General features: G+C 41.8%; 1 protein-coding gene across 4 annotated transcripts in view; it reads right to left on the reverse strand.

Annotated features, from left to right (window-relative positions):
- The window catches only part of bcat1 (branched chain amino-acid transaminase 1, cytosolic), a 119,255-nt gene that overhangs the window by 72,225 nt on the left and 34,019 nt on the right, over window positions 1–13,011 (reverse strand). The window contains exon 1 of one of the 4 annotated variants that reach the window (XM_048554587.2): window positions 829–1,298. The exons of 2 other annotated variants lie outside the window; for them this stretch is intronic. In XM_048554587.2, coding sequence (XP_048410544.1) covers window positions 829–834 — 6 coding nt within the window. In that variant the 5' untranslated portion in view covers window positions 835–1,298. Of the gene's footprint in view, window positions 1–828; window positions 1,299–13,011 lie in introns of those variants that run through there. One more of the 4 variants, XM_048554585.2, reaches the window with a different exon arrangement.

Here is a 13,011-nt window from a genome sequence, read left to right on the forward strand (position 1 = left end):
GAGCACAAAAGCCCATCTGGTTCACTTGTGTCCTTTAGGGAAGGAATCTGCTATCCTTACCTGTCCTGGCCAAATGAGACTCCAGACCCTCAGCCATGTGGCTGACTCTTAACTGCCCTCCGGGGCAATTAGGGATGGGCAGTAAACGCTGCCCTAGAAAGGAACACCTTCCATCCCCCCACTGAACCAAGCAAAAACGAATCTGGGCGAAAGGTTCCCAAACAGACTGTGCAGAACACATTGATTTTTAAATACATTTTCAGCAGGGGTTGAGTTGAAGGGGGGTGGGGGGAAGAGGAACGAGACACAGCAGCACGCAGGTTGTCACAATTGGCAGATGTCACAAGCCTGTGTCCTTCAGAGGTTAGGAACGCAATGCATAGTGTACAGCAAAGGGGCTGTGGGGGAGGGGGCCCGAATGTTAAACAATATTGTAACTTTGTAACTGGGCCGGCATCAACTCGGGTTGAAAGATGCAAATCTTTGCTTCTTGCCTGGGGATAAATGCAGGATTTCACGACTGAAAATCTAAACCCGTGCGCCCCCTGAACAAATGATTTCACAACAATCATATTAATCTCTTGCAAGGCGAGAAATCCTTCACACGGCAATGCGTGTTACCCCCATCTCTCGGCGTTTTGTAAATAAAACAAGCACGCGGTCAGCATTAAGACGGGCATGACTGGAAGTGGCAGAGAATTAAGGGCCAAATAAGAAACCGAAAGAACTGCTGCACAAAACCAGAAAATGCTGTAAAAGCTTCAGCCAGGTCCGGCAGCATAAAATGCTTTCCACCAGATGTGTGCAATAAATGTTCTCCGCCGTTACCTTCATCTGTCAATCCCGCTTCTCTCCGAGTGTGGAAGAGGTGACAATGCAATTGTATGTTGCTGCTGGCTGCGGTGAGGTAAATGCGGTGTCCCAGCTGCGGCGGCACTCACTCTCCTGCAGATCACAAAGAAACAGAGCCTCCCACACACACCGGCTTCTGTCCGTCCTTTCCAGGAGCTCTGTTTGCCTTTTATGTGAATAAGGTTGATCCAACCTCCCGTTCATTGCATCAGCCAGCAAACTGCAACTCTTCTTCCACGTCAGCGAAGCCAGCCCCGTAGGCATTTCCTCACAGCGCAGAATTAGACCTCTTTGTTAAAATTGCGCCACCAGTATCGCCGCTGCACGCTGTGTTCCCAAAATGTGTACCGCACCGACATAACGTTTTGAACAGCAAGTGATTGATTGGGAGAGAGACAAACGCAGGCATGTTGCTTTTCCGAAACAGAATTACCATCTGTTGTTGCAAAAAGAAACAGAAAACAATTCTGTCTCTCCTGTTTTATTTTTACCCCCTCGAAATAGCCCCGACCCCGAGAGGATAGAGCTTGGCCAAGCCACTTGAGAGGGCTACATGACCATGCATGGCAAGGAAAGACTTTGTATTAACTATTTATCATTTCGGGGGGAGTGCGAGTGTTTGCGTTGTTCTTGTTTCAAATAACTTATTTTTCAAACTAATACTGTATTATCATTTTGCTGGGGAAAAAGTCACATTTTCCCCCAAACATTTTCCTCCTACACTCATCAGGACAATTTGCAAGAGTGTCAATTTCAACAAATAACCAACGTTTATTCTAAATAAAAACCAAAAGAACTGCGGATGCTATAAATCAGAAACAAAAGGAGAAATTGCTGGAAAATCTCAGCAGGTCTGGCAGCATCCGTGGAAAGAAATCAGAGTTAACGTTTCAGGTCGTCACCCTTCCTCAGTTCTCAATCGACCCGAAACATTAATTTTAATTTCTCTTCACAGATGCTACCAGGCCTGCTGAACTCTTCCAGCAAATTCATTTTTTGTGTCAATGTTCATTCTATCCTTATATTCTTATGCAGTATAAATATTGGTTTTCTCCTTAGATTGGTTTTCTTGCAATCTGTCCTGATGAGTGCCAGACCAAAAGCTTTCAAAATGTATCTTTTTTAAGCAATACTGGGCCCTTTTTTAATTCTTTACTTGGGAATGTGTGGCTGACTGGAGTAGCGTTTATTGCCCTTCCTAATTGCCCTTGGGAAAGCAGGAGTGAACTGCCTTCTTGAACCACTGCAGCCTATATGGTGGAGATTCGCCCACAGCGCTATTGGCAATGAGACTCAGGGTGTTGATACAACATCAGTGAAGGAACAATGATATGCAGTGAAACTTCATTTAATGTGGATGTTAGGGTCCAAAGAATGAGTCAGTAGAACTGTAGATAAATGTTCCCATACAGGAGCAAAATACCATAAGGAATATGTATTTTGTTTAAAGACACAACATTTATGACAGCTTTTTCATTTGTACAAGGATTATAATCAATGCTGGCTACACCATTACCTATTGCCTATTTCTACCAGTTAAGAGTCAATCAACATTTCTGTTTGGAGTCACATGAGAAACATGGAGTTTCAAGGGATATGGGCCAAATGCTGGCAAAGGACATCGATTAATATAGGGTATCTGGTTGGCAAGGATCAAAGGTTCTGTTTCCATGCTGCACAGCTCAATGTCTCTATGACTATATTTATAGGAAGGCATGTTCCCAATCACTTTAGCCCTGTTAACTGGAACATCCTGCTCCACTCCACATCAACATCATTACAGTCTCCATCTCTAAACAGCTTCTGAAAACTCAGTCTCTCTCTTCATGTTTCGCTCAGATCCCAAAATCTCACACTGTGGTTCAATGTCCACTCTTATTATGTTTTATCTGTCACCCCATAAAGGGTCTTGAGGTAATTTGGACGACAAGGTGCAGAGCTGGACGAACACAGCAGGCCAAGCAGCATCAGAGCTGCTGTGCTCGTCCATCTCTGCACCTTTTTGTCTCAGATTCTCCAGCATCTACAGTTCCTGCTATTTCTTGAGGTACTTGCCAGGTTAAAGAACTTACGTAAATGCAGGTTACTGCGGTTAGAGGAACAGGTGTCCAAAAATCCGGTGTTTCTCCGTCAGGCTTCACAATGCATTTGAAAAAGGCAAATCAATAATTGGAATTCTTACGCCCGCATTCCAACCAATCAAGCAAGTATACTACACAAGCAACCCAATTTTAGTACCAGATATAACTGAGTTTAATATATAGTTTATAAATAAGATAGTTTATAGTTTATAAATGAGTTTAATAAGAACTAGGAGCAGGAATAGACCATCTTGCCCCTCAAGCCTGCCCCATCATTTAATAAGATCACGGCTGATCTTTTTGAGACGCAGCTCCACTTATCCGCCCACTCACCACAACCCTTCACCTTCATATTTGGAAAATCACAAAAGTGATTGCGATTACATCTTTAGAAAACATTGCTCACAGTTTTGGTAAATTCTCAAAAAGTAGAATAGGTTTTAATATGATAAAAATAGTCACAACAAATGTGTTTATTTCCTTTTAGCATGCAGCTAATCACATGTCAATCAGAAACATAGCTGATTGGGACAAAATGATGGAGATGATCACAAGGTGAGTGAAAGAAAAATGCTTTTTATTAGCTGTTAGGTGATACCTTTTTCCTGAGAGAACCATACAATCCCTACAGTGTGGAAGCAGACCATTTCAGGCCATCAAGCCCACACTGCCCTTCTGAAGAGCATTCCCCCCACTACCCTACACCTGTAACCCTGCATTTCCCATGTCTAACCCAGCTAGCCTGCACATCGCTGGACACTATGCGAAATTTAGCATGGCTGATCCACCTAAACTGCACATTCCTGGGCTGTGGAAGGAAACTGGAGCACCCGGAGGAACCTATATAGACACAGGGAGAATGTGCAAACTCCCCAGACAGTCACCAGAGAGTGGAATCAAACCCAGGTCCCCAGTCCTGTGAGGCAGCAGTGTTAACCACTGGGCCATCATGAAGATGTGACATCAAAATATACACACATGCACAAATATAAGTAATAAGTTTAATACAGACAGAGTACCTGTTACAAATAGGAATAATAAAAGCTATTCAGTTTGAAATTCCTTGTGGTATTAGAGTTTTAAACAGAGACCACAATTGTTTAATGCTTGACTGGTATCCCCAGTAGTGGTGGGTGTTTTGTAAATATCTTGAGTTATACTGTCATAGAATCATTGAGGCATACAGCATGGAGACAGATCTTTCAGTCCAACTCGTCCATGCTGACCAGATATTCTAGATTAATCTCGTCCCATTTGCAAGCATTTGCCAAACCCATCCTATTCATGCACCCATCCAGTAATTGTACCAGCTCCACAACCTCCTCTGGCAGCTCATTCCATACATGCACCACCCTCTGCATGAAAAAGATGCCCCTTAGGTCCCTTTTAAATATTTCCCCTCTCACCTTAAACATATGCCCTCTAGTTTAGGACTCCTTTACCCTAGGGAAAAGACCTTGACTATTTAACCTATCCATGCCCTCACTGTTTTATAAACTTCTACAAGGTCACTCCTCCAGGGAAAATAGCCCTAACTTATTCAGCCTGTCCCAATAGCTCAAACCCTCTAAGTGGAGTTCTCAGTAACTGGTGTTTTCCCAACTTGCTTTCTCACCAGGTGCGGTTAGCCATGATGATATGGAGGAACCAAGGAGAAAGAGAGAGTCTTCCAGGTTCTACTCTTACATGTCCACTATTCCTCCTCTCTGCTACCCACAAGTGGCTTCTGAAATATTGTTCATTTGTATATTCCCAAATCTAGCTTGAGTGCACTTCCGATCTGGTTAACTGGCAGGCAAGATGTTCATCTTTCAAAAAGTTTAATCATCATCATTAATGAATTAAAACAAGAGATGTACATTTCTTGAGGCTGACCTAGTTGTCTGGTTTTGATATCTTTGGATAGAATGGTAATTCCAAAGCAGACCATTTTGCTTACCCCAGCTGGGTTTCCTGGAGTTGCCCAATCTGCATTCAGGTGATCACTGTGGCCATTTTAGGCCAGAATTTGCACCCTTCTGAAAACAATTTTAGTCCATGAACAGCCTCCATTGTAACAATCAGATACTGAAAATTGATCATATCAACATTTTTACAGACTAACAAATGACTCTCAGAACTGAAGAGCTAAACTTATGTTATTACAATGTGGGTGGCTCCTGACTTCTGACTGTGCACATGAATGTCTGAAATTCTACAGCAGGAAATAAGTTGATAAAATGATTCATTTTGACACCTCTTCTACATTCCCTGCATACAAAAGCATCAACAAAGTATAGTTAGTCATCTGTCTTGTTAACAAAAACTTGCACTTATATGTTGCCTTTGACATTACAAACTGTGCCCAAGTTGTTTCATGGATAAGATTTAAGTAAGATTTGACAACAAGCCACATCTAGAGTTATTAGGAGAGATAACCAAAGATTTGGTCAAAGTGATCACTTTTGGAGAAAGACAAAGGAAAGGAAATCTAGGACTCAGGGCCTAATATTGAAGACATGGTCACCAATGCTGAAGTGTTTAAAACTGGGGATATGCAAGAGGCTAGAGTTGGTGGACAATAGAGATCACAGAGGTATGCAGTATTGGAAGAAGTTGAAATGTTTTTACTGTTGAAGATCTACGGTTTGATCCGAGTTCTATCATTCATGTTTGAGAACCTTTGTTGAAAGCTACTTGTATGCTCATTTAATCCCAGAATCCCAAAAATACATAAAGTTTCTCACTTATTTGAGGGTCTGCTGGTGAATGTTATTAATTACTAAGCAGTTGAGCTCTCCCAAAATATTGGATACCCTCCAAGTGCGTGATCACATTTCGATTTGGAAACTTTGATGGATTTGTGCCAGGAGCTGTTTAGGGTTTGTGTCTACAATTTCTTTGTGGTTGTAAGGGAGATGACAATTCTCTTCAGCATACTTTCTGAAGGAGCGATGACAGCTTCTGGATTTTCATGACATTCTGTGCATGCCCGAAACCTCAAAACTACCGTGACTATCATTATCAATCGTTCGTTTTTCTTGCCTGGGGTTTGTTCTTCACAGATTGACTGCTGCTTTTCCTGCGTTAAAAATTGACATAGGAAGAAGAGGAGCCAACCTGCTTCCTGTTCCATCAATCAAACAGACCCTTGTCGATTCTGTCTCCACAAGCTGTCTTGACATGTTATCCCTTAATACCTTTAGTTAATGAGAATCTATCAATCTCAGTTCAAAATTAACAACCGATTCCACATCATAGGTGCAGATATCATTTTTAAAAATATAAATCTGTCATTCACATTGGCATTGAGCCACTTTGAGATGTCCAGAGATTGTGAAAGACATTAGATAAATGTAAGCCTTTTGTTATTTGTATGAAACAATTTGGTTAGGATCACATGATATCGGGTCAATTTTAACAATGTGATACATGCAAAACTAAATGACAGCTTTTGTGACAGTAATTCTCCTGACGTATGAACCAAGGTCAGCTTTGAGGTTTACAATTTCCACACTCGGTACTGAGTAAGTACAAGAAGGGCAAGTTTCCAACAAACTAAATATGATCTTTCTTTCCCCATGCCATCCTTAAGTCAGTGGTGCTCCTGAGTCAGAGATAATGGGAACTGCAGATGCTGGAGAATTCCAAGATAATAAAATGTGAGGCTGGATGAACACAGCAGGCCAAGCAGCATCTCAGGAGCACAAAAGCTCCAGGATAATAAAATGTGAGGCTGGATGAACACAGCAGGCCAAGCAGCATCTCAGGAGCACAAAAGCTCCTGAGATGCTGCTTGGCCTGCTGTGTTCATCCAGCCTCACATTTTATTATCTTGGTGCTCCTGAGTCAGCAGGTGCTAGGTACACAGTCTCCAGTTCTGGAAACTAACCACTCCATGTTAGATGATACCCGGTGTAGTGATGTGGTGCTGTATTTCAGATGAGCTGTTACATGCCTGTCCCTTGAACTGGATGTAATAGATCACACAATACTACTCAGAGAATAGCAGAAAGATGGTGTCCTGCCAGATAGTTATTTCTCAATCATCATCTGATTTGGTGGAGTTATCTCACAGCTGTTTATTGAGCAGAAATTGGCGATGCTTTCTCTCTGCATTACAATCAAAAACTCTTCCTCAACTGTAAATACTAAACGAATGGTATTAACTGAATGCAAGTTCATTCACAGGAGTTAACCTATCACTAATGATAGAATAACACAATACAGAGAGAAGTCCTTCAGTACTGTGCATGCATTGGCAACACAAGGACAAACGGAATTTTTTCACTTCATGTTCTCAATGAAAATACAAATTATGTATTTGGGCACAGAATCCACAATTTTCCTTGGGATTCTTCAAGAAGACTCCCTTCCTGCAAATGATAAAGTCAATCAGTCTTGCAGTATGGTGGCTCAGTGGTTAGCACTGCTGCCTCACACCACTGGGGACCTGGGTTCAATTCCACCTTTGGAGCTTACGCATGCTCCCTGCATCTGCGTGGGTTTCCTCTGGGTGCTCCAGTTTCCTCCCTCAGCCCAAAGATGTGCAAGTTAGGTGGATTAGCCATTGGAAATGCAGGTTTATAGGGACAGGTTGTATCTGGGTGTATGCTCTTTGGCAGGTCAGTGCAGACTCAATGGACCAAATAGCCTGCTTTGACACTGTGGAGATTCAATGAACATATAAAATTCTAACAGGGCTAGGACTGATATGATGCAGCAAGGATGATTTCCCTAATTGGGAAGTCCAGAATGAGGGGACACGGCCTCATTTAGGATGCTGAGATACCATTTAGGACTGAGATAAGCAGAAATGTCTTCACTCAAAGTGCATGGAATTCTCTACCATCAGAAATTTGTGGAGGTCAAGTCACTGAATATATCCAATGCAATAAAGGGATAAAGCAGGAATATTGCATTAAGTTAGAGGAACAGCAATTATCATATCGAATGACAGAATAGGTTTAAAGGGCCAAATGGCCTACAGCTATGTTTCTATGTTTCTCCCAGAGATGCCAACGTACTAATGAAACAACTCTGGCATTCCCATCATCACAGATGTGAGATACCTACACCTCACTCAGTTTTTTTAATATGCTCATATATAAATATGTTTGCAATTTTCTTTACCTTGCCTGACAATTTTCCTTCTGCCTTCTAGTCTTCTTAATGTTGACTGGGAGCGAATGGAACCCCTTTGTGAGCCACGAGCTCCACATAGTTCCTCATGGTTTCTATCCCGTTTTGTTCCCTGGCAGCTGCTTGCAGATTTCCCACATTCTCCATGGCATTCCATGACATTCCAAGTCATTTGGCATCAGTGAAACATTTGTTTACTGTTGTTACAGCAACTGTAATAACTTTGGTTTAGCTGCTTGGCCTGCTGTGTTCATCCAGCTCTACACCTTGTCATCTCAGATTCTCCAGCATCTGCAGTTCCTACTATCTCTATGTTACATACTCTTCTTGGGCAAGGAGACCAAATCTGCCCCAAAGCTACCCCAATTGTGGTTTCACCAAGGCACTGTACAAGAGCAGTAAAGAAAGTAACTTGGGACTATACACTTCAATGAATAAATACTGAAAGCTATTTCCGGAGGGTAAGTTTTTTAAAAAGTGAAGTAGTATTGAAGAAAGAAATTGCTAAATTGTTAAAATTACTAAAACCATCAGGAGCCAGCTGTGGCATTTCTGATTCCACCAGGATCTCAACCTGGACTGCCCAATTCCCTACCCAAGATTACTTCTCATGCATTCTCAAACATGAACCAAATAGATCAATATCATATGCAACAGGCATTAAAATGAATTTTCAATTATTCTGTCAGGCAAGAGGCATAACTCCTGATCTTCTGTACCAAATAGGGACTGTGGGGAGAAGGGGGTCTGTTGGTGTCCAAGTCTTATATGGCTTTTCTTCCAATCCTTGCTTTTTAATGTTCCAGTGATGTGGGGCATTTTATTACATTAGACATACCACATGATTATAAGTAGTGCAAGTGTGTGTGTGTGTTTGTGTAGGAGAGAGAGTGATGTGTATTTGTGTATATGTGCGTGTGTGTGTGTGTGTGTGTGTGTGTGTCTTGAATAGGTAAGAAATGTGAAATCCCTATATGGCCTCATCTGGTGAATAATTAAATTGTATGATACGGCTGTGTCAGAAGGCTCCAGTGTGCATGACAGATTGAAGTACTCTCTCTGTCACCAGAAGCTTTGCTGCTAAATGAACACACATTTTAGGTTTGACAATTAAATATCTGGATCTCTCAACACATTTAGGAATGTTGGACCTGCTGCCCTGTGTATATCCACACTATAGCACTGCCGGCTCACTGCGCCAGGGACCTGGGTTCAATTCCACCCTTGAGCAACTGTCCGTGTGAAGTTTGCACATTCTCCCTGTGTCTGCATGGGTTTCCTCTGGGTGCTCTAGTTTCCTCCCACAGTCCAAAGATGTGCAGGTTAAAGGGAAATTAGCCATTTTAAATTGCCCATAGTGTCCATGGATGTGCAGGCGAGATGAGTTAAGCATGGGAAATGTAGGGTTACAGGAATAGGGTAGTGTGGATGAGTCAGAATGTAATGCTCTTTGGAGGGGCAGTGTGGACTCAATGGGCCAAATGGCCTGCTTCTACATTGAAGAGGTTCTATAATTCTATGAAAGATGTATATGTATCTTTGTTCAGGGACCGATTGTGATTCACAAGTTTCTGTTTGTGTGATAAAATTGCAAAATATGTGGCAATATTCTGGAAACTCTTGCCTAACCTGAATAACAAGATTCATATTGTAGTGCAATTTTCTGAAGCTAAAATACTTCTTCTTTGTGTTCTCTTCATTGTTTCCCTGGATGTGTCAATGGGTACGGAATGGAAAAGATAGCCTTAGCCTTTAGCAACAGTCAGCAGACAAAGTGATGGCCAGAATAAGCAATGTGTGCGTTTTTCACCTACCTGACGGAAGGCTGGTTATATGCCAAGAAGGCAGGCAGCAACAGTTGGCAGAGATAACAAGGTGTAGAGATGGATGAACACAGCAGGCCAAGCAGCATCAGAGGAGCAGGAAGGCTGACATTTTGGGCCTAGACCAATGCGGGAGTGCGGATGCAGTGACCCAGTGCGGGAGTGCGAATGCAGTGCAGAGTGTGGTGACAGTCTCTATTCTGTAACTAAGGATTGTAGCTAGGTAGCTTTGTACTTAAGATAGTGCCATAAGTGGTGACTTGTAAACTTTTCGCTGACCTTGCTTGAGTACATCACAATAAAGCCCATTCAATTCAAAGTCTAGTCACATTTACCTGTATTTAGTCCATATCCCTCTAAACCCTTCCTATTCATATACCCATCCAGATGACTTTTAAGTGTTGCAATCTTACTAACCTACGCCACCTCCTCTGGCAGTTTATACCATACGTGTTACCTTTTAAATCTTTCCCCTCTCACCTTAAACCTATGTCCTCTAGTTTTGAACTCCCCTACCCCAAGAAAAAGACCTTTACTGTACAGGCACCAGTGTTAAGTGAGCCCCCAGTAAAAGTCCACCACCTGTATAAAATTATTATACAGTTAGTACATACCCTTCTCCCTCTTCAAATAATGTTTGGAGTTTACGCATGAAACCAAAATTTCAGTGAAATTTTCTGTACAAAGCATTGCATTACAACATACTGCTGCTCTACAACTACCAAACATTTCTGGTTGCCAGATCTGTAAAATGAAGGATGAACATTCTTCTAAGTTTTATACCTTTAGATCCACACCAACTACCATGTTAAAGTCACATATACCACAATGACCTGGAAACATCTTAAAAATGTAGAAATATAGAAAATTGGATTATGGTTGATTGTCCTACTCAGCACCCTGTACCTGCTTTCACCTCATAATCTTTGCTTCCTTTAGCCCTAGGAACTATATCTATTGCCTTCTTTAACAAGTACCGGTTTGGTCTCAGTCACTTTCTGTGGCATTGGATTTCACAGGCACACCAATCTCTGGGTGGACTAATGTCTCCTCATCTCTGTCCTAAATGGCCTACATCATATCCATCATAATCCCTGGTTCTGGACTGCCTGGTCAGTGGGGCATACTTCCAGTGTATCCTGTCTAGTCCAATTGGGATGTTATAGGTTTCTTTGAGATCTCTGCTCATTCTTCTAAACTCCAGTGAATATAGTCCTAATCCAGTTTCTCTTTCTCCATCAGTTCTGCCATCCCAGGAAGCAGTTGGGTTAACTTTGTTGCACTCTTTGCTTAGATGGAACATTCTTCCTATTCCTCAGCTAAGGAGAGCAAAACTGCCCACAATACATTAGGCGAGGTCTCACCAAGGCTGTGCAAATGCATCAAGACATCCCTGCTCCTGTAGTGAAATCTTCTCGCTTTGATGGCCAACATGCCATTCATCACCGCCTGCTGCACCTGCTCACCCACTTTCAGTGACTAGTCTACAACAACATCCACATCTGGTCTTACCTTCCTCTTCACCAATCTATTCTTTGAACAAATCCTCTATCAGCTTTAAGGTGACATTTTTTCCCCACTCTATTCCATATGACGTGTTGCTGTAGGTACTATTCTAACACTCTGATCAGAAACACAGGGGATTTAACAATCCCACAACTGAGTAAACTGCAGACTATGAGACTTTCCAAAGATAATTCCCCCATGTCTTGTGTGGCTTTCAATGGGATTATTCAACAACATGGCTATCGCATTAGTGACTGCATCTGTATTGATAACATTGCTGACTCCAGATATTTTACATAGAATTACAACTCTTTTTAGTGACTTCAATATGTTGGAATCATCAAACATAAAGCAAGCAGCGCATATTCCTTAATAGTCCTCAAACTTCCATCAGTGCTCACAGTTTCTTGAATATAGATAACATGTTGGTCAATATGTTTCAATTCCTGTTGATGTACAAGCAGTATATAATGTTGCACAGTTAGCAAAGTTTGTGACTATTAAGACTCAATCATATCAATGTGGTCTGGAATCACATGTAGGCCAGATAACGACAGCAATTTCCTTCCCTAAGGGACATTAGTGAACCAGATGGGCTTTGGCCCAATAATGATTTCCTGGTCATTTTATTTTTAAAATCGAGTTTAATAACCACCGTAATAACCGACATTTGTGCATTTCTAGACAAGTGATAATAGCTCTAGGCCGTCATCTCTCCTATCTTTAGCCTCTTCCTCAGAAATGTCTTCATTGTGTGGCGCTTTCAGAAATGACCCTCTCCATTTTAGGCTTTCCAGAGATTCATTCACCTCTTTTTGCTATCTCAATTTGATTTTACTGTAATAGCCAAATCTGCCCTCATCCTGTGCTGTCTTTAACCCTTTAACTTTCTTGGTACCTCTGTCCATTATCTAGACCATTTCAAAATCTAGCAATCATCGAGTTCTCTATTCCAGATAACAAGGTGTAGAGCTGGATGAACTCAGCAGGCCAAGCAGCTTCTTAGGAGCAGAAAAGCTGACATTTCGGGCCTAGACCCTTCATCAGAAAATGATGAGGGGTCTAGGCCCAAAACATCAGCTTTTCTGCCCCTAAGACGCTGCTTGGCCTGCTGTGTTCATTCAGCTCTACACCTTGTTACCTCGGATTCTCCAGCATCTGCAGTTCCTATTATCTCTTCTCTATTCCAATTTGCTTCAAACAGGGTTAAACTTGGGTTTTACACACAGATGTTTCCCCAGGAATTCCTTGGAAGCAGCGGATAAATGATCCAACAGGGTGTCCCTTTCCAAGAACTAATCACCATTCAATCCAAGTAGCCTGTCCATACTAGACATCTGAGCACATTCCAACAACAGTACAAAGCTAAAAGACCTGGTTGATCAAAATGTTAAATAGGATAAGCTTCAAGAAGATTTAAATATTATTTGAGATGGGAGATTGCATTTCTCTACATCAAATTCAAAGTGTCCCATAAGAACATAATAAATAGGAGTGGGAGTAGGTTAACTGGCCCATCGAGACTGCTCCAACATTCAATAAGATCATGGTTGATCATTTCATGATCTCAGCTCCATTTACTGGCCCACTCACCATAACCTTTACGGCTCAAAAATCCATCTTTGCCT

Source organism: Stegostoma tigrinum, chromosome 25 (genome assembly GCF_030684315.1).
Source record: "Stegostoma tigrinum isolate sSteTig4 chromosome 25, sSteTig4.hap1, whole genome shotgun sequence".
Taxonomy (NCBI): Eukaryota; Metazoa; Chordata; class Chondrichthyes; order Orectolobiformes; family Stegostomatidae; genus Stegostoma; species Stegostoma tigrinum.